The sequence below is a fragment of the Prionailurus bengalensis genome, chromosome B1, assembly GCF_016509475.1.
Source record: "Prionailurus bengalensis isolate Pbe53 chromosome B1, Fcat_Pben_1.1_paternal_pri, whole genome shotgun sequence".
Taxonomy (NCBI): Eukaryota; Metazoa; Chordata; class Mammalia; order Carnivora; family Felidae; genus Prionailurus; species Prionailurus bengalensis.
Window position 1 is genome coordinate 124067294 of NC_057344.1, and position 22186 is coordinate 124089479.

The 22186-nt window shown below is 37.5% G+C and overlaps 1 protein-coding gene and 1 long non-coding RNA gene across 2 annotated transcripts in view; both read right to left on the minus strand.

The window, feature by feature from the left end:
• Nucleotides 1-5644, minus strand: part of LOC122478377 — a 32021-nt gene extending 26377 nt beyond the window's left edge. The window contains exons 1-2 of the long non-coding RNA XR_006295974.1: nucleotides 5533-5644; nucleotides 5234-5339 (exon numbers count right to left, since the gene is read on the minus strand). This is a non-coding gene — a long non-coding RNA (uncharacterized LOC122478377). The remainder of the gene's footprint in view (nucleotides 1-5233; nucleotides 5340-5532) is intronic.
• Nucleotides 5645-12348: 6704 nt separating this feature from the next.
• LOC122478382 (dnaJ homolog subfamily A member 1-like) lies at nucleotides 12349-13727 on the minus strand. The gene is given in 1 exon segment (XM_043572023.1): nucleotides 12349-13727. A coding segment is annotated over 1 exon segment (930 nt). The 5' UTR covers nucleotides 13434-13727; the 3' UTR covers nucleotides 12349-12503.
• Between the last annotated feature and the right edge of the window lie 8459 nt (nucleotides 13728-22186).

Genomic DNA, 22186 nt, shown 5'->3' on the forward strand with positions numbered 1-22186 from the left:
AGGAGACAGTAGGTGCTCTTACAATAAAGTATAATGAGAACCTGGAAGGTAGGGTACCATGGACATCAAAGGAGGGGAAAGTTCCCCAAGAGGGTGATTGTGGAAAAAACTGAGGCGTTTCTTTTTACATTGACTCCTTTCTCCTGAGAAATACAACCTGGTACCCAGAAATAGGCTACATTTCCCTGTCTCTTTTATATCTACATGTGCCTGTTGACATAGTTTGGGCCAGTGAAATGTAAGCACATATTTTCTGCGTTTCTTCTAGGAGGCCTCCTTGAAAGGGAGGGATGTATACTTTTATTTTTTCTTCCTGCTGCTTATAATGGTTGGAACTCCAGCAAATAATTTTTAGACCATGAGCTCATGTCAGACTGGGAGGCATACATCAAGATATGGAACAGCATAATAGAGCATCCTGGTTCCCTGCCATGAAGGAGCCACTATATCACTCCTGATATATCACTATATCATTCTGGACTTTCCTTTTTCAGATTAATAAATAAACATACAGCCAATCTCAAATAAGAATTGAGAAAAAAATTATTGCGTGTGACAGTAGAGCACAGTTGGGGACATTTCCCTCATAATGGCTATGAAAACAGGTCTAGAGTCAAACTCGCTTTAAATCTAGCTCTGTTATCCATTAACTATGTGATATTGGGTGAAAAATGTAATGGTTGTCACCATATTAACAGAGATATTAATAGAACCTACCTCAAGAGTTATATGAGAAATTATTTAGATTGTTTATATCAGGTTCTTCACACAGTGCAAGCACATAGTAGGTGCTCAATAAATGTAAGTGAAAAAAATCATGTGATCACTGATAACGTGCTGTAATTTTTAAAACATATTTCATGAAATGTTGTAATTTCAGAATCATATTAAGTCTGCAGTTTAGGGGCACCTGGGTGGCTCAGCTGGTTGAGTGGCTGACTTTCGCTCAGGTCATGATCTCGATGTTCATGAATTCAGCCCCACATTGGACTCACTGCTGTCAGCCTGTCAAGGCAGAGCCCACTTCTGGATCCTCTGTCCCCCTCTTTCTCTGCCCCTCCCCTGCTTGTGCTCTCTCCCCACCGTGCCTCCTCCCAAAGTCTGTAGTTTAGAGAAACACATTTATATTAAAATACTGAACATAAAATATACTTTGTAAGCTTCAGCTTATTATATAAATAAAAATTTTTACCATTTTAACCTGAATGCATACCATTTTACAGCGTGACCTCTCATAACACTGACAAATACATTCAGTTGTATAATACATGCTAAGTGATTTATTATCATTTTATTTTTATTTTTACAAAAAGCAAAACAATGGAAACTAAGTCATAATGGGTTTAAGAAATCAGTTTCAGCTCAGCTTGATAATATTTATAAGGTATTTAAGACTATTTAAGGCAGAATTCCCACACCTCATGCAATACTCCAGATGTCACCTGTTATCTACTTAATCCTCAAAATGTTATAAGGAAAAATTGGTGACTATGAAGTTCTTTACTGCAGTTAAGATATTTGATAAAGAGTCAACTTTATTTAATAAAGCTTCATTTTAAAGTTTATTCTAGTGGTAGCCAATGTGGAGGAATGGAAAGTCTCCAGATTTTGTAGTCAAGTAAATCTTAGTTCAAATATAGGTTCCATTTCTCATGAACACCATAGAAATAGTTGTATAGGGTAGTAAATTAGCATTAAAAGTATTTTTGCAGGAATTGAGAAATGCTGAGCCAAATTCTTTATTTTGAATTTATATGCAATTATAATTCTGCGTTAATATATTTCTTTTTTGCTGTAGCATATTCATTCTAAACTATTCAGGAAATATTTACCACAATGAGAGATAATGAAAAATATTTACTGTTCTCAATTAAAGATGATTTTCCTTTTTTTAAAAGTTAAAAAAAATATTTACTTATTCTTGAGAGAGAGAGAGAGAGAGAGAGAGAGAGAGAGCGCTCATGAGCAGGGGATGGATGGGCAGAGACAGAGGGAGAGAACCCCAAGGAGGCTCTGCCTGTCAGCACAGAGCCTGATGCGGTGTTTGAACTCACAAACTGTGAGATCTTGACCTGAGCCAAAATCAAGAGTCGGACGTTTAACCTACTTAGCCACCCAGGCTCTAAAAAGATCTTCCAGTTCTGAAATATGGTGTATCATTTTTGTTATTGAACCATAAGAGGGAAATAATGGCTGGGAAAGGTTGAGAGAACAGCCACAGTGATCAAGGAAATACAGGAAGGATTTTCACACTAAAAAGTTTTTAAAGAAAGACTATGTTAAGAATGTAGATTCTGAGAAACTCCAAGTATTACAAAATTATAAAGAGTGTAGAGGTTGTACTTGCATTTAGATACAGAGGTGTGTTATTTTATAGGACCTGGCCACAAGACCCAGTAACATTAGAGTCATGCCATTGATCAGCTATCCTTCTATGAGGTCCTTGAGGAACTAACGTATAGTGAGGAGGCAGGAAAGATAGAAAAACACTGTATTCTTAGCAAAGGAAACAACCAACAAAACTAAAAGGCAACCAACGGAATGGGAAAAGATATTCGCAAATGACATATCGGACAAAGGGCTAGTATCCAAAATCTATAAAGAGCTCACCAAACTCCACACCCGAAAAACAAATAACCCAGTGAAGAAATGGGCAGAAAACATGAATAGACACTTCTCTAAAGAAGACATCCAGATGGCCAACAGGCACATGAAAAGATGTTCAGCGTCGCTCCTTATCAGGGAAATACAAATCAAAACCACACTCAGGTATCACCTCACGCCAGTCAGAGTGGCCAAAATGAACAAATCAGGAGACTCTAGATGCTGGAGAGGATGTGGAGAAACGGGAACCCTCTTGCACTGTTGGTGGGAATGCAAATTGGTGCAGCCGCTCTGGAAAGCAGTGTGGAGGTTCCTCAGAAAATTAAAAATAGACCTACCCTATGACCCAGCAATAGCACTGCTAGGAATTTATCCAAGGGATACAGGAGCACTGATGCATAGGGCCACTTGTACCCCAATGTTCATAGCAGCACTCTCAACAATAGCCAAATTATGGAAAGAGCCTAAATGTCCATCAACTGATGAATGGATAAAGAAATTGTGGTTTATATACACAATGGAATATTACATGGCAATGAGAAAAAATGAAATATGGCCTTTTGTAGCAACGTGGATGGAACTGGAGAGTGTGATGCTAAGTGAAATAAGCCATACAGAGAAAGACAGATACCATATGGTCTCACTCTTATGTGGATCCTGAGAAACTGAACAGGAACCCATGGGGGAGGGGAAGGAAAAAAAAAAAAAAAGAGGTTAGAATGGGAGAGAGCCAAAGCATAAGAGACTGTTAAAAACTGAGAACAAACTGAGGGTTGATGGGGGGTGGGAGGGAGGAGAGGGTGGGTGATGGGTATTGAGGAGGGCACCTTTTGGGATGAGCACTGGGTGTTGTATGGAAACCAATTTGTCAATAAATTTCAGAAAAAAAATAAAAATAAAAAAATAAAAATTAAAAAAAAAAAAAAAACCTGAAAAAAAAAAAAAAAAAAAAAAAAAAAAGAAAAACACTGTATTCTTAGCTGGTACAAAGGCCTTAAGGTCACAAACTCTCCTTTAGAGATCTGTGAATGAGCTAGGATAGATTCTATGAACTCCTTTTGTCTAAATTAGGTTAGACTCAAAAAAAAAAAAAATTAAAAAAAAAAAAAAAAAAAAAAAAAAAAAAGGGGCGCCTGGGTGGCGCAGGCGGTTAAGCGTCCGACTTCAGCCAGGTCACGATCTCGCGGTCCGTGAGTTCGAGCCCCACGTCAGGCTCTGGGCTGATGGCTCGGAGCCTGGAGCCTGTTTCCGATTCTGTGTCTCCCTCTCTCTCTGCCCATCCCCCGTTCATGCTCTGTCTCTCTCTGTCCCAAAAATAAATAAACGTTGAAAAAAAAAATTAAAAAAAAAAAATTAGGTTAGACTCAACTGGCAAAAATCAAATTAGATAGAAAGGAAATAAACCTTGCTTTATCACTTCCATTCCCAATCTCAAACCCAAATCAGTCCAAGGAAAGAGTAAGCTAGGTGATGGTAGACGTGAACAGCCAGAAAGAGGTTGCCAGTCTGCACCATGTCTATGCAAAGACGGCCTAAAATTGAATTTGCTTTCTGGGTTTATATTCTTGTTTGGGTCAAGGGAAAATGATGTCCTTAAGGAATGTCCACCAATAGAAGGCTAATGTAAAAGCACTACTGGATTATCCTCCAAAGCATATAGGTTTTTCTCTTTTTACCTCTGTGACTTTTTTCTTCATACTGTATCATAAAATCTAATAGTAAGTGTATTCTAGATCTCAGTGGGTATCTGGGGAACCTTGGGAAAATAAGGTTTAAATAACTTTTAAAAAACTATGAGGGGGTCTGTAAGCATGCAAGGAGAAAAATGAAGTCAGTGAGAAAGGATCACTGACCAGTATCTAGCTTCTTAGTACAGAGAGGTGGTTTCCAAAGACCTGCAATATTTTCTTTTTCTGATTTTATACATCTCATCACCTCATATTATGGCTAATACACATCCCTACTCCATTCCATACAGAATCCCAGAGGCTGAACTTTCCTGCATCTTTGTATCCCCAGAGTCCAGCAGAGTACTGAACCTATAGTACATGCCAGTATGTGTTTTTTTTAAAAGTAAATAAATAATTATTCAGCTAGCTGGGTAGGAAAAAAAAAAGAGGTATTACAGATACATCCTTGGGAAGCATCTATCCTTTTATGGAGAGCATTCTGATCTTTCTGGAACAACTGTCATACTAAATGACCCACTGAATTGAACATCAGATCGTGCTCTACAGAATCTAAATACTGTAAAAATTTGTGGTAGGTACAAATTAAAGTTCTGTGTCTCATTTGGGGGCAAGGCGTAGTCAAAGCAGGACTTATTTCAGCCTTTAAGGGTGATTAGAATCTGGAAAGGATTCTTGCTGGGAAAAACGAAAAACAAAAAGCAAAAAACAAAAAACAAACCCAAAACCCCCCAAACCCAGCCTGAGACACCTTATAAGGTGGATTCTGACATAGATTTCTTAAGACATCTGCAGAAGCCAGGTTCTTTCTGCCTAAGCTTAAGCGACTAATTGGTTCAGAGAGGATGGACTGTTTTCTCGAGCCTTTGCTTTACAAATAAGAGTAAGGAGTCAATGTTGCCCTTGCCTGGCACGTGACAACAAAAGCAGCTTTCAGTTACCTGAACTTTGCATTGCTTCAGTTGGTGAGCTTTTCGTTTCCTCCCTGGGTTCCAACCGTTTCTTTTCACCACCACTTCCTGAATATCTCTTCATTGTTTGGATTATCTGTGTGGTAAAGTCAGAGGTGTTTTCCCTCTGCGGGTGCGAATGTATTTGGAATGGGAGTGGGGGCTGAGCGTGCAGAACCCAGCCTCTGCTTCGAGAGAATGGTTTTTTCTTTCATAGTTTTTGGTAGTCTTTTCCCAGACGCCCTAACTGGTTTATAGCGGAAAGGGATCATGGTCAAGTGAGCTCTAACCTAGTCTAACGTGTTTTCCAGAGTTTTCCCGACAAGCCCAGGACCTGAAACACTTGGCGCCTCAAAAGGAGATCCAAGGTTCGCCCAGCCCTCCGGCTGAGTAGGCGGTGAGCTCCGACGTGAAGGATTGTGGGAGGAGGGGCTCGCGTCTCAGTACGCATGCTTGGAGAGTTCGGCCGCGGAGTTGGAGGAGCGCTTCAACCTCTCTCTCCCAAAGACTTCCGGGGCGGAGAGAAGGCCGGAAGCACACCGAGTGGCGCGTACTTAATCTCCTTTCTTGGCGGAGCGCTTCACCTCTCGCCTGGTGAACTGAAAGATGTTTGTGTAGGATAGCTTATCTCTGGTCGCACTCCACGGGGCTAGAATTTGGCCTAGGGGAAATCTCACCCCAATGAGCAGGTGGGAGATAGCTCCCCACGGCTGCTCGTCCATTTACTCAAGCTCTTCTGTTCCCTCTACAGACTGTCGTAACCTTCCTTTTACTGCACACCTTCTCTAGTCGCCTTGTTTTTATCCCTTTTCAGAGGCAGTTCCTCCCGCCCCGCCCCTCCCTCCTGCAATTATGTATGATCGGGCTCCCCGCTTGCTCAGATTGTCTGAAGGTGGCAGCACTGAGGAGCATGTGGGTCCTGGGTCCTACCAGATACCTTTCCTGAAGCGACAGGCAACAGGTAAGAGGTAGGGAAAGGCAAGCATTCTGTGACAGGCACCTCACTTTCGGCCTGCCCTGCTTCTGTGTGCCTGTTAAACATAATGGTATCACTTCATAAATATAACAAAACATGAACTAGGCAGAGAAAATACTCTCCTTATTTTATAGGCAGTAACTGGTAAAATCATTTATTTCACAAAGTCAGTAATCGTATGGCTAGGACATAAGATGGTACAATGGTTGTCTCCATCAAACTTTAAATTGTACACGTTAGATCTGGGATTTTGATTTCCTGACTCTTGATGACTATGTGAGTCTCTAAATTCTGTGTTTCTTAATGCCTACTGTTTCTTCTCCTTGTAATCCTGTCTGCCTGACACACATTTGCTACCATTAACCAGAGATACTTTATTTAGTAAGATTTAACTTTTATATTTCTATTTAGCAATATGATTTAAAGTCACCTTTACACCCATGGTGGGGCTGGAACTCAGGACCCTGAGATCAAGAGTTGCATGCTCTTCCAACGGAGCCAGGCAGGAGCCCCCATAACAAATATTCCTAATTTGTTTTCTGCTTTTTTCTAATCTGATGATTTTGCGGAGTTTACTACCATTCAAGCTGTAGTTTTTCCCTTGTTAATCTGCATTTTCTCTGTTGTTGCACTATACATTTTTAAACGAATCTATTACTCTATATGACCGATCAGATTGGGATATTAGGTTGATTTAGGTTTCTTTGGGTGGAGTGCAGGTTTCTCATTTGTCCTTGTTTTAATTTTGAATTTTACTACTTTTCAGCATCTGATACTGTATCAGTCTTCTTGGAGCCTATGTCTGTATTTAATACAGTGGAGTTGTTCTAAGCATTAACTCCCTAGCAATATATTAGCTACCAACCACCACCCAAAACACTTATACCTGTGATGCTTTTCAATCCTTATTTTGACTGTCTTTAAACAGTGCCTGATTCATGGTTAGGACCTAATAAACATTTGTTACACACTGAATCAGGGAATCATTCCCCCCCTCCCCCCCTTGGCAACTAATCCTCCATTGCCCTCTTTAAAGGTTTTTATTTTTCTCAATGCTTTTAAATGTTTATATGGTGTATTTTCCATCCTTTGCTGGTTGCTTTTCTCATGTATACTTTCTCATTCAGATCCATAGCTTGAACTGTCCATATTCTGATTCTGAAGACTTCCAGAAGAAAGTCTTTAGAGATATAGGTGATTTATATCTCTAAGATGAACATTCTTCTGATCTTAGGGCCTTCTTACTGCTATTAATTTTTTGGACATCTTTATCTGGGTGGTCTGTGATATCTGAAGCTCCACATATTCATCATTTTCTCCGTCGTTTCTAGCGTCTTTGAAAATTTACCTGTCAATAAGTCATAAACCTTAAACTTTGAAATTATTCTAGACTTCTTCTCTGACTGATCATACCCATTGCTCATTAAGGTCTATTGATTCTATCTTCTTATTGTCTCTCAAGTTAGTCTCCTTTCTTCATTTGACTGCCCTTGACTTTGTTCAGGCCTCATTATTTCTATTTTGAATTAAACCAATAAAATATTGCTGTTTTTTGCTTTATTTCAGTCTCCAACTTTTCTCTTATGGCTAAAATGATCTTTCTAAGATATAGTTATGTTATTTGATAAAAAAAAAAAAAGTTCTTTTAACACTAAGGTTAAAATCTGATGTACTTAACGTAGTGCATAAGATTCTTCATGGTCTCATCTCTGACCTGGCCTCCCACATTATCTCTCCAGGCACCCACACCCAACACTTGACCTGTATACATATCAGCAGTTCCAACTTTGCATTTTCAATAAATTCATGCTTACTCACCTGTGTGTTTTTGCAGCTGCTGATACCTTTGCCCACTATGCTGTTTCTTCCTTTTTCATTTGACTGAGTCCTACTTTTTCTTTCAGACTCAGGTGAAATGAAATTGTTCTCTGATTACGATTTCTCAGGTCATTCTTTGACTCCTTAATGTCTCCTTCATAGCACTTTGATACTGTATCTTAATTATCTGTTAATTTATGTGGCTGCCACACTAAAATGTGAGCTTCTTGGGGGGCAATAACCATGATCTTTACTGGTACCTCTCAGTTTTTAGTTCAATAGCATAACACATAAAGGCTTAATTAAAAAAAAAACAATAATTCTTGGAATAAAGTTAGAAAAAAGGTCTAATGAACTACACATAGGAGAGTTAAAAACTCATTGCATGACTTGTGTGAACTCTGCTTAGCAGTAAGTGCGGTGTTGCAACAAGGGTCTTCCTTTACTGTTTTGTAGAATTGTGCCTTTCTGACTTGTAAAATAAACTAAGAAATTCTGTGCTTGGCAACTCCGAGCAGCTGCATCCTATTGAGCCCTGTTTTAGCAATACTCAGTGACTACATGCTGATAATCAGTAGGAGGTACAGATATCATTTCTGTACTGGATAATTTCAAAGTAGCTATTATAGGGGTATCTGGGTGGCTCAGTTGGTTAAGCATCTGACTCTTGATTTTGGCTCAGGTCATGATCTCACAGATGGGATTGAGCCCTGAGTTGGGCTCTGCACTGACAGTGTGGAACCTGTTTGGGATTCTCAGTCTCTCTCTCTCTCTCTCTCTCTCTCTCTCTCTCTCTCTCTCTCTCTCTCTCTCCCCTCCCCCCTCCCTCCCCCTTTAAAATAAATAAATAAATGTAAAAAAAAAAAGGAGCTATTATCCCTTTCCAAGGTTTATTCTGCCTTACCCCTCTGGGGTAATGCACTGGACTATGCAGAAATATACACAGTTTTTTCAATTAAGGGTCATGTAGATTTTATAGAATATTATGTAGGAATATTAGATGTTGGGACTTTATATAACTTGTTACCTTGAATCATAGAAGAGCAGAGGATCTTAGAGTCTTAGATCTTCAAAAGAAAGATGCAAATGCTCTTTGTTCCTAACCTTTCTTTCTTCTCTTTAACCCTTCCTCTTACCATAGCCTGCTTGGTCAATGCTCTTGTGTATTATCTTCACGTTTTCCTCAGGAAATTCTTTTCACCCCAGTCTGCAAACTTCATTGCCCCAGCTTTTGGCCATTGAATCAGAAAGACTCTTTCAACCCAGGCTTTACAGCCTAAAAGGGACAGGACTGAGCTGCTCTGATTTCATGAATATGAGAGATAATGGATATTCCAATTCCAGATTAGAGCTATTCCTGATTTTCTCTCATTTCTCTAAGTAGGAAGCATATTTTGTCTCATCAAAGCAAATTTTCCTCAGAGACAACCACCCTAGTAAAATATGATAAAAACATAGTTCTTTTAGTAATGTGACTGCTCCTGGCATTATTGTGTTAAGGAGGATTTAACTGCTTTTTGAACCTGATTTATATAATAAGGGCACCATACGTTAGCTGTGTATTAATTATCTATATTGGTTCTATATCAGTTATCTAAGCTGGGTAACGCTGGCTCCCAGATTTCTTCTTTGATGGAGGAGTGGTTAGCTTTACCTGCCACAGAAGCATGAGCTGTGTATGGTTTTGTACTTATAACTATGTGCTTATGCCACCAATAATGAGTTATTAGCCAATCAGAATTTAGGGAGACCACCTCAGGAAATGCGATCTGTATTTAAGTTTAAATAAACAATAGGTATACGTTTACTGGATATGTTGATGTTCCTGAAGATGAGTATGTTTCAAAGATCTAGTTATTGCTTGCTTGCTTATTTATTTATTCATTTATTTATTATTTTAGAGAGAGAGAGAGAGCATAAGGAGAGGGATAGAGGGATGGATGGAGGGAGGGAGGGGGAGAGAGAGAGAGAGAGAGAGAGAGAGAGAGAGAGAGAAACAGAATTTTAAGCAGGCTGCATGCTCAGCATGGAGCCCAAAGCTGGGCTTGATCCCACGGCCCTGGGATTATGACCTGAGCTGAAATCGAGTCAGGAGTTACTGCTTTTGTGTGAAGAATGACCTTTTGGTTTTGTGGCTGTAGCTGTGGCTATAGAATTTGTCCTTTAATCACATGCTGCCCACCTTATTTCTCAGAACGTACTGACTTTTATTGCTTCATGCCAGTTTGATTTATAGTCTGCTGTTGGTGCCTCAAACTCTGTATTTCCCAAACTGAACTTATTTCTTTCTTCTCAAATCTTTCCTTCTTCTATATTCCTAATTTCTTCTTTGTACCTGACAGTTTGATTTATTATTCATAATTGGCACTTCATATGCCAATATATCCATGTCACAAATCAAACCTGTTATCTCACACTCCATCAGCCCTAATTCCCCAGAATCTTCTCCTATATTTTTATATCTTAATTATTGGCAACACTCTTTGTAGTGTAATTATTTATTTGTCTGGCTTTCCTACTTCTTGAGGCCAGGGATTTAATTTATTTGTTATTGTACCCTCACTGCCTCTCCCTGCACACAATAAAGTGTTCACTGTTGAATGAATAATGGTGTAGTTTAGAATATCACCTATTGAATTCTATATTTATTGATTAATATGCAGGGTGCTATGATAGGGAGACCAACCATCCTGATTTATATGGGAATATTCTGGTTTTAGCACTAAAAGTCCTATGTCTTGTAAACGTTAAACATTAGGTATATGTAAACATTAGGTATATAGTTATGAATAAAACAGGAAAGTCCTTTCTTTCATGGAGCTAATTAATATAAACATTTTAATTTTCTTGTGGTTTTACTTGAGCTCAATATTTCATACAAACTTTTAGCCTACTGATTAAAGATTCTATATAATGAATTTTGGAAAACTTCCATGAAGATTTTATGAGTTCTGGCTTTCTTCAATATGTGGGGCTATTGTGTGTTTTTTCCCATTTTTATATGAATTTCAATATTTTGCAATTAATTTCACACTTGTTTAGGTAGATTCAGTTAGAATCTCTGCCATGGTGTTAGGACAGCTGCCTCAGAACTAGTCTGAACTTAGCTTTTGTTTTCATACCTATCTCACATTACCGCATGTTTGCATGGAGCTAAATTAAAAAAAAAAAACAACTTGTGAGATTAAATACTTATGCTGAAAATTGCATAAAAAGTATGGCACAAAAAGTGAATACTCAAGAGATGTAACATTGCCAAATTTCCCTTTCAATTATATCTCTTTTCCTCTCCCCTACAGGTAAGCACTATTCTGATTTTTATGGCAATCACTTCCTTGCCTTTCTTACAGATTATTAAATCCTGTTGATGAAATGACCCCTTTGTCAGAAAGCAGCATCTCTCTGTAGTTTTCCTTGTTCTAAAATCTGCTCTGTCTGATGTTAATATAGTCCCTCCAGCTTCCTTTGATTCATGGATGCATGGTATATATTTTCCATTTTATTTTTAACTTCTTTACGTTTTTATATTTTATGTTTTATGACTTCTTTATGTTTTATGAGGGTTTTCCGTAGACAGCATGGAGTTAGGTCTTGCTTTTTTATCCAGCTGGCAATCTCTGCCTTTTAAATTGGGGTGTTTAGAACTTTTCTATTTAATTTAATTGTCAACATTGTTGTGTTTATATTCATTCTCTTGGTATTTGTTTTCTATTTATCTCATCTGCTCTTTGTTTCTCTTTTCTTTTTTCCCTACCTTCGTTGAATGAGTTTATTTTTTTAAAAATAATTTTGTTTTTATCTCCACTATTGCTTTACTAGCTACACTTCTTCTTCTTCTTCTCTTTAAACATTTATTTTTGAGAGAGAGAGAGAGAGAGAGAGAGAGAGAGAGAGCACAAGCAGAGGAGGGGCAGAGAGAGAGGGAGACACAGAATCCAAAGCAGGATCCAGGCATTGAGGTGTCAGCACAGAGCCTGACACGGGGCTCGAACCCATGAAACAGAGATTATGACCTAAGCCAAAGTCGGATACTTAACCGACTGAGTCACCCAGGTGCCCCTACTAGCTACACTTCTTTATTTTGTGGCGGTTGCTCTGAGGTTTAAATATGTATCTCTAACCTATCACAGTCTACCTTCAAATAATAATGTACCACTTCACATATAGTATATGAATCTTACAACAGTGTGCTTCCATTTCTCCCATCTCATCTTTTGTGCCATTGTGGCCATATATTTTACTTCTATATATATGCTATGTCACAGTAACTTAAATTATTTTTGCTTTATTTATTTTTTTTTAATTTTTTTCAGAGCTTTTATATTTTTTATTCTTCATTTAACGTTTAAAACACTACTATAGTTGAATATTAAAACAAAAACAATAGCAAGTAGTGAGCTATGATTATAGTCCTTCACTCGTTCACTACAGCATATAAAATGCCAGCAGTGTTATTCACTGGCCCCATTAAGAGGTCTGACACTGAACAGCTCCCCTAGGGTGATGTTCATCATCCTGATATGTTTCTCCATTGTAATGGCACCATCTTTCCTGGTTTGGATCAAAGTCCACCAGTTCTACCTGGTCCATTTCATCAGTCTCTTCTACTTCCTTCTTCTCAGGTAGGAGTTTTTCCATCAAAGAGAGTTTATCAGGAGAGAGAAAGCCATTCTCAGGAAAGTTTACCTTAAATTTGATGATTAAGCAACCTTTTTCATATGGTCTATGATAAATTGGCATGCCTTCATTCAGCACACACTTGATATCTCCATGCTTGACAATCTGACCTGGATGAGAGGTAATGACAATGGTTCTGTTGTCAAGTGTATATATTGGCTTTTGAAAGCCGCACAGTGCTTCAACCAGCTGTATGTGCATACACATGAAAAGATCCTCTCCTTGCCTAGTAAAAACAGCATGGTCCTTCTGATCTAAAACAATGATAATATCTCCTGGTTCCAGTCCAGGTTCTTGGTCTCCTTCATCATGGAATGTTATCTTCTGGCCATCTTTCATGCCTTTGTCAATATGAACTTCTAGAATCTTCTTTTCTCAAACTATCTTCCTTCCATTGCAGCTTTTACATCTGTCTTTAGGACTGATCTGTTCCCCATGGCCCTGGCACTCCATGCACACCGACTGAATTTGTTGAACCATTCCAGGTCCTATCTGATGAATTCTTATTTGCATTCCAGTACCCGGGCAATTGGGACAACATTCTACCGCTCCTTTCTTACCACCTTGGCTTTCACATTTGTTGCAAATCACATTCTTTTGCAGAGCTAGTTTTCTTGTTGCACCATTATATAAATCTTCTAAGGTTATATAAGAGAGCTGATGCACAACATTTTTACCTCTCCTTTCTCTCTGCATCCTTCCTCCTCCTCCAAAAAACATATCAAAGATGTCCGTGGGGGAGCCAAAACCACCACCTGCTCCACCTTCTTTAGTTGCCTGTTCTCCTCCTTTGTCATATAATTCCCTTCTCTTCGCATCAGAGCGCACTTCATAAGCTTGAGAAATCTGTTTAAGCTTCTCTCTTTTATTTGGCTTCTTGTCAGGGTTGTACTTCAAAGCCAATTTCCTGTAAGCCTTTTTTGATTCTTCCTGGGTGGCATTGAGTTTGACCCCCAAAACATCATAGTAAGTAGTTTCTTTTACCTTTTTCTACATCCGGTGAGGGGGCCGAGGCTGGTGTGGGGGAGCGGGAAGGAACGTGTTGCTGGGCGCAGCTGGGCAGCCGCCGCTTCTCCGCTTTTCAGTGAGCGTTCTGGAAAGTTCCAAATTATTTTTGCTTTAAATGGTTATTTTTAGGGGCACCTTGGTGGTGGCTCGATGTGTTGAGCATCTGACTTTGGCTTAGGTCATGATCTCACATCTTGGGTTTGAGCCCCCCCATCGGGGTCTGTGCTGACAGCTGGTATTCTGTGTCTCCCTTTTTCTCTGCCCCTCCTCTGCTCACGTTCTCTCTCCAAAAATAAAATAAAACATTAATTTTTTTATTTTTAAAGAGATTAAGAATTGAGAAGAAATGTTGAGAAGAAAATTTGTTGTTAATCCTATGAATGCACTTTTCATTTCAGAAGTTTGATTTGGGTCTTGTTATATCTTCTCTCTTCATCATGTTCATCTTTCTTCTACCTTGTTGAACATATGAAGAATATTTATAATAGATACTTTAATGTTCTTGTGTGTTAATTCCATCTTCTCACGGATAGATCTGTTTCTTTTCAGTGGTTTTCCTCCTGTTATTGGGACTTGTTTTTCTGCCTTTTGGAAGAAATTTTCTGGTATGTGCACTGTTCATGTTTTTATAATCTGTGGCTTGGTTTGTGCATGCTTATGTGTGTGTTTTGAAGGAAATTTGTATCTTGTTCTCTTTCATGGTTTGCTGCTTTTCTTTAGTGATATAACAAATAATTCTTGATTTCGGTTGCATTTTAATAAATGTGGGCTTTAAAGTAAACACATTATTTCTTGTTTTAAAAATATTTTTCCTTAATCAAGATTAACAAGATTTGAAACTACACTAATTAATACCATGTATTCTCACAGTATTGTACATCTTCCTTTAGTGTTTAAGATTCACACAAATATGAGGCCTCACTTTCATTCTTTTATTACCTGTTGAAGATAGTTGCTCTGTTCTCTTCCATCACTTCTTTAATGTGTGTTGCTTACACTATACTCATTTTCCATTTCTTAAAATTTTTTTATAAATCTTTCGCAGACTATGTGTGTCTACTAAATTTATTAATTTTGTCTAATTTTATGATTGCTTGTTCCAATGAAATTTGTATCTTAGATTTGTAAATCTTTATTTGGGGTCAGGTAATCAAGAAATATTTACCAAGTACCAACTATGTACCAAAGTAAAGAGACATTATTAATTACTTGCTGTAAACTCACTTTAAATTATTTCGATCTAAGCTGTCTCTGCAACTTTATATATGCTATTTTCTACAAATAGTAGGTGCTATTCCAGAATATGAAACACTGGTCTTCTGTGGATAAAAACATTTTATTAGCTAAGCATAACTGACATTTTCATCTCAACCAGATATACCTAAAAGAAAAAGGACTTTTGTTTTTTATTTCTTTAAGTATTTTTTTCTGTTGTTTAGGAATTCCAGTTCTGTAGGTTCTTTTATTTAATATATATTAATAAACATTCTGCTGTTACACCAGATTTTTTAAAAAATGCAACAACTTCATGGGGCACCTGGGTGGCGCAGTCGGTTAAGCGTCCGACTTCAGCCAGGTCACGATCTCGCGGTCCGTGAGTTCAAGCCCCGCGTCGGGCTCTGGGCTGATGGCTCAGAGCCTGGAGCCTGTTTCCGATTCTGTGTCTCCCTCTCTCTCTGCCCCTCCCCCGTTCATGCTCTGTCTCTCTCTGTCCCAAAAATAAATAAACGTTAAAAAAAAAAATTAAAAAAAAAATGCAACAACTTCTGAGGGTACCCATTGGTTCTGAAAATGTAGTCTCAACAACTGAAGTTACTAAATGATTTTATATATTTTGGATGTTTTTTCTGTGAAGTCACTGGGACCCTATCTTATCTGCCAGTGATATAATTTTACTTTTATAGGTGGCTATGCACCATTCCTTTCTTTGGCTGCCAGAGACAGTACTTTTAGTGTTGCTTCTAACACTGAGAAAGCTGTTCCAGGTCCAGGACACTATAATGTTTCAGAAGCACAGGTAAATTTGTAATAGTTATAATTGTCTGAGTTAATAAGAATCATACTTTCTTCCTCTAATAGACTAATATGTCATTTATCATATTTTATTTTTCCTTCATATCATCTTCTTTCTCTTTTTAATCTATATTTTGTTATTAGAATAAGAGAAAATAAATGTGTTTAATATTGATTGCCTGGTTGGGTGTTCTCCATTATTCTATATATTCTATAAGACATAAAACATTGTTACATGCTTCATGGTTCTTGAGACTCTTCAATGGGAGAATAAGACTATTGAATGAATTATGGTATGTGAAAGTGGTGTAAATGATCAAGATCTGTAGAAGGAGGGTGGCAGTAGAGTGAAAGAATTAGTTTTGGTGTCATACTCTTAAGCTATAGTATTGCCATTGTCTCATCTTGCACCTATACAGTCTCAAGAGTCTATGACCAGAATATTTTTGATGACCCATTCATGTTCAGAAGCCATGGATGTAACTCCAATATCTTCATAATCATGAATATCATCTTTTACCCTTTTCACATACATTTTGTGTTCATATATAATGACTCCTAGTTGAGCCCAGCAGATCTTTATCTCCTCTGTTGGAGGCCCAGGTGCAGTCATTGATGCCTTAATTGTTGAATTAGACTTCCTAAATTAATAATAGCAACTATTCTATCAGGATTTTTTTGTTGGAAGCAATAAAATAGATTTCTAAGACAGATACTGGATTTACAATAATATTTATAGGAAGAGTATTTGGGTGGCTTATGGACCTGAAGGATGAATTGAACAGTGAGGTCTGAAGGAGGGACAGGACTAAGACGATTCCAGGTATGTCAGAAGTAAGAACTGCAATAGGGAACTGCTATTAGATAACAATTCTAGAACTCCGTCTGTTTATGTGTGACTCCACTCAGTGTTAAAATTCCCAGTAGGGAGAACCTGATTGGTCCAATGGTTCCTCGGATAGAGGATCCTGTGTTTGGAACCTCCTTTAAAACCACAAAGTATAGGGAAGATTTCTATCTGCTGGACAGATAGAAAACAATAGATTTACATTACATTTTACCCCTTGACTGTCCAGTTCTCTTTGTTCTAATGTGCACTACACATACACACAATTCTTCTTTCCATATATATAATTTTAAAAATGAAATTATTTTATGTGTAATTTTCAAGTATAACTTCTCTGAAGGAGCCAAACTAGTGTCTAGCTATTGCATTCAGAGATGGTATTACAGTGTGACTATCGAATGGATCTCTATATTAGGGCCATTTTTGCTCTGTTTTTTCATATTCCTTTTCCATTATTCTGCAACTTATAGATTAAATGGTAAGTAAATAGAACATGAGATACTATAAAGAAGTGGTTAGTAGTGTGGACTCTGGAATTAGACTGCCTACATTTGTTTTTCATTTTGTTTTTTAAAAAAATTTTTAATGTTTATTCATTTTAGAGAGAAAGAAACAGAGAGAGCACGATAGGGGGAAGAGCAGATAGAGAGGGAGACACAGAATCTGAAGCAGGCTCCAGGCTCTCAGCTGTCAGCACAGAGCTGCCGCAGGGCTCGAACTGACAAACCACGAGATCATGACCTGAGCTGATGTCAGACGCTTAACCAATAAGCCGCCCAGGTGCCCCTAGACTACCTACGTTTGAAATCTGTCTCTGCCACTTACTAACTGTAAGACTTAATCTTCACTACTTAATCTCTGGGCTTTAGTGTCCTCATCTGTTTAATAGGGATACTAAATTTGTAGGATTTTTCTAAGAATTAAATGTTAGTAAGCATTTAAAAATGGTGCTTGATTATAGGTAGCATTCGATAAATTTTATCCATTATTAGTGCTGCCATTTTACAACAGAAGAGGGAAAGAGAGAGGGGGAAAAGGAAAACAAAGTGATGTGGGAAGCAAGGAAATGCAGATGGGATCTGTTAGTTTCTGTAACTGATCATGAAGCTGTAGGTGGCTTAAGGTTTTTCCGTTACTCATTCTGTGTTCCCTGTCTCTTTAACAGGGACTTTATCTGGTGGAGTTTTTAGCTTGATGTGGTGACTACAGTCTTTAGTTCTAAGAAGTCTGTGCTCTGTTCACAGGCGTCCTTCTCAAATCTTTAAATAAACTTGCTGTTAGCATTTTCACTGGGCATTATAGTTCGAGGAAGCTCTGCAAAGTGTGTCTCTGTGTTCTTCCCACCACAGTGCTGTGGCCCTCATTAGTCCTGTTTTTCAGTCCTGGCCAGTGTTAATCACTTCAGCCAATACACTGACTTCCTTGTTTTGTTTTCTGCTTTCTAGCATAAGGAAGCTGGAATGGCCAGGCATGGTCTCAACTTCCAATTCAGTGGGACATTTATGGCTCTTTCCTGTTTTCTTAAAACTTCTAGAATACTAATGCCTAGAGGACAAAAAGCAAAAAAATAGTAGTGGGTCATTACAGTTAATTGGAAATGTCACTCCTATTTCCACTCCATGGCCTATGGCCAGCGTGTTATGGGTCTATTGGTTTGCTAGTTCTACCAGTAGTACTTTATAAAGACCGTAACTCCACTCTTCGAAGAGGGGAATGGAATAAAATACACAATAGATAGATTTCAAACTTGTTAAATATGACAAATATGAGGGTGTTGGGATATTTTATTAATACTGATTTTAGTGAATTCCACATGTAAAATAATGCAAAATGCAATTTAGATCAGACTTTATTTTATTCCAATTTATTTCTTGGATTTCAAGAATAAGGAATTAGAAAATGTAATTTTTTTAATGTAATAGTTGACCTAAAAAAAAAAAGTTCTAGTATTCTCTATTTTTGTTCTTAAAACTATAAACAAATGCCAAGAGAAGATTGATTTCCTTCATTTAAAAGATGACTATGACTTATTTACTCAATTGTTGTTGAATTTTTTTTTTTTTGGTAGTTTTAGGCTAAATTCCTACAGAACTTTTAGAACTTCAAGAGATGTGAATTTATCACACTGTTTAAAACATAAAGTTCATTATTTTAAATGACTGAATTCGGAAATACGTTTGTGATGTGGCATAGTTAGCATACTAATTCTGTAAATAATTAATATACTGAATAATAATTAAAGGGATAATCTTATTAGAGATTAATGCAAATGATTAATTTATTTTAATGCTTTTATTTTGGAAGCATAGGTTGAAATGTTGCTTTCTATTAGCAATTACTTAGTAAATATTATTTGGAGACTTCAAATGAAATTTAAGTTATTTTATTTTATTAGCCTATTAAGTCATATACCTTATTCTGTTCAGATCCTGTTTCCTAGAATGAAAACCACTCCAAAGGGTCACTTCAGATGTTTTCCTGGTTCTAATTCTGTTCTAGTTTGTGAGCTGTCTCTGCATGGCAGATACCATCTTGTTTCTTGCTACGTAAGATTGGTTCTAGATGTGGAGATCTCTTCTGTGGATGTAAATAAATAGTTATATTTCATATTTCTCGCTACCTAGGCCTAGTAATAGATGTCCAAATTGTTTTACTTAAAAAAAATTTTTTAAATGTTTATTCATTTTTGAGAGACAGAGACAGAGTGTGAGGGGGGATGGGCAAAGAGAGAGAGAGAGACACGCAGAATCCGAAGCAGGCTGCAGGTTCTGAGCTGTCAGCACAGAGCCCGATGCGGGGCTTGAGCCCACGAATTGTGAGACCATGACCTGAGGTGAAGTCAGATGCTTAACCGACTGAGTCTCCCAGGCCCCCCTGTTTTACTTTTGATCTGAGAAATACATCTCACTAGAGTTGAATGATAGGATATTGTATGTGATACAGTGCATGGCCTCACCCTTCAGATGAGACTCTGCCTCCTTTATTGTTGGGAGGTTGGTGGCAATATAGTCATTCATCAAGTAACCATAGCATGTAGACAAAAGCACAGTACCCAAGAAGTAGTAAGGCTATTTTTCTCACAGATTTTCATATAAAATATATAGTTAGCTCATAATATAATTTTTGGGTTATTTATCTGACATGTAGTTCCTTTTATAAACTCTTGTAAAATCAGTAGAATTGGTAATTATGAAATATGAATAATTGGAAAAAAATTCTTGGTTAATTTCTTCCAGTTAAAAAATCAGATTAATTTTACTGTCTTCTGTTGAAGTTCAATATAAATTCAAACTGCAGTGTGAAATGTAAGATCATAGAGACTATAGTAATGGCTTTCAAATAATCAAGTTTTGAGGAGATGTTCTCCTTTCACATGATTTTACTTTTTATCTAACTTGTAATGTTAATGTTTTTGCAAAATCATTAAATTTTATTAGGGGTCCAAGCTCTTTTCAACATAGGGATTATGATCTCATTAAAACAGTTATTAAGTAGTGAATTGGTGACCTAAAAATATAATTTTGATTCATTTTTTTAACATAAGATGTCTTTTGTGTATTTCTTTTTTTTTATTTTTTAAGTGTTTATTTATTTTTGAGAGAGACAGACAGACAGACACACAGACACACACACACACACACACACACACACACACACACACACAGACACACAGGGTGAGCAAGGGAGGTGTAGAAGAGAGGGAGACACAGAATCTGAAGCAGGCTCCAGGCTCTGAGCTGTCAGCACAGAGCCTGACACGGGGGTGGAACTCACAAACTGGGAGCTCATGATCTGAGCCGAAGTTGGAGGCTTAACTGACTGAGCCACCCAGGTGCCCCTCTTTTGTGTATTTCTTAAAAGCTCAGGGGCGTTTGGGTAGCTCAGTTGGTTAAGCGTCTGACTTCAGCTCAAGTCATGATCTAGGGGTAGGTGAGTTTGAGCCCCGCATGGGGCTCTGTGCTGACAGCTCAGAACCTGGAGCCTGCTTCTGAGTATGTCTCCCACTCTATCTGCCTCTCCCCCACTCATCCCCTCTCTCATTCTTAAAAATGAAAAAAAAATGTTAAAAAAAAAAGCTGAAAGCAGCTGAATAAGATGCATACTAGAGATAGACTCAATTAATAGTGATTATGAACAACTGACATTTATATACCATGAGCATGTATTGGTAAGTGAATAACTTATAAAAATCTGATTAATCAAATGCCACTGTTACTATGAACCATTTTTAAATGATTACACTATGACTGTTAATTGAAACTAATATGATGGAATTTTATCTGAATTCACTGACTATTACCGAGTTGATAATTTTCTGATTCCAGAGAATCCAGACATGTGGCATGGAGAGCTGTGGGAGATTCCTCCCTGTACCTATTCTGCAAAAAACAATGTGTAAAACTAATTTGAGATAAAACCAAGCTGTTAAGAAACACAAAAAAACAATCAATCAAACAAAAACCCATGCTGTTGCCAGTAAGCCTACATAAACGTCCCTAGATGTAGCCAAAAAATAATTCATGAAAATAATTAATCCTAAACAAGCTTGGAAGGTTTGATTTTTCCCTGCAGTGTGAATACCAGTTTTAAAAAAAAAATTTTTTTAATGTTTATTTATTTTTGAGACAATGCAAGAGACAGAGTGCAAGCAGCAGAGGGGCAGACAGAGGTAGACACAGAATCTGAAGCGGGCTCCAGGCTCTGAGCTGTCAGCCCAGAGCCCAACACGGGGCTCGAACTGATGAACCATGAGATCATGACCTGAGCCGAAATCTGACGCTTAACTGACTGAGCCACTCAGGTGCCCCTGAATACCAGTTTTTTTAAGCTCATTTCAGAGGTGCATATTCTCCAGAGGGCTGTTAGTACATACTCTTTATTCCTGCTGTACAACTTTGAAGATTCCTTTGTCTTGATTCCTGTTATAAAACTGAGTTTTGTATTCTCTTAGAGTGTCCTAAGTAAATTTTAGTTTGCGGTCAGAATTAAAACTATAATTGTCATCCTCTCTTGTTATCCCCTTTTACTAGAACTGTGTCTTTAGTTAAGAGGCTTAACTTTCTCAGGTTGGGTTTTAAAACTGTTCATATTAATATGTAAAATTTACCAAATAGGTATTAATTATAAAATGTTTTTTTTTAAATTATGTCATATTTTTCTCTCTAATTTAGTATAATATAAAAGGAGGCCATAGTCTACAAAACCGGGAGGAGCGTTTTAAGAAGTTTGTTTCAGATAGTCCAGGACCAGCAAGCTATGATCAGTTTTATCATGAAGCATCAGATATCATGAATAGAAAAGCACTACAGGTTAAAGAGCATCTTCAATCAGTATGTTCTATTTTAAATTATGCTTCTGATATTTCTTTTAGTTAAAATAGAAAAGATTTAATGTTTTATATAGTAAGTGGAGTAAAAAATTTGTGTAGGAGACTAGCGGGTGATATGTTTGAAAAGGTACATTGGTGTTCTGTAATAATTTTTACACCAAAGTGTAAATAAAATAAATAAATAATTTAAAATAAATAATCTAGAAGATTTTGTCATGGTTTATTTACAGTGGTTGTCTTTCTTCTTTCTCTAACTCCTTCACATAGCTCATATTA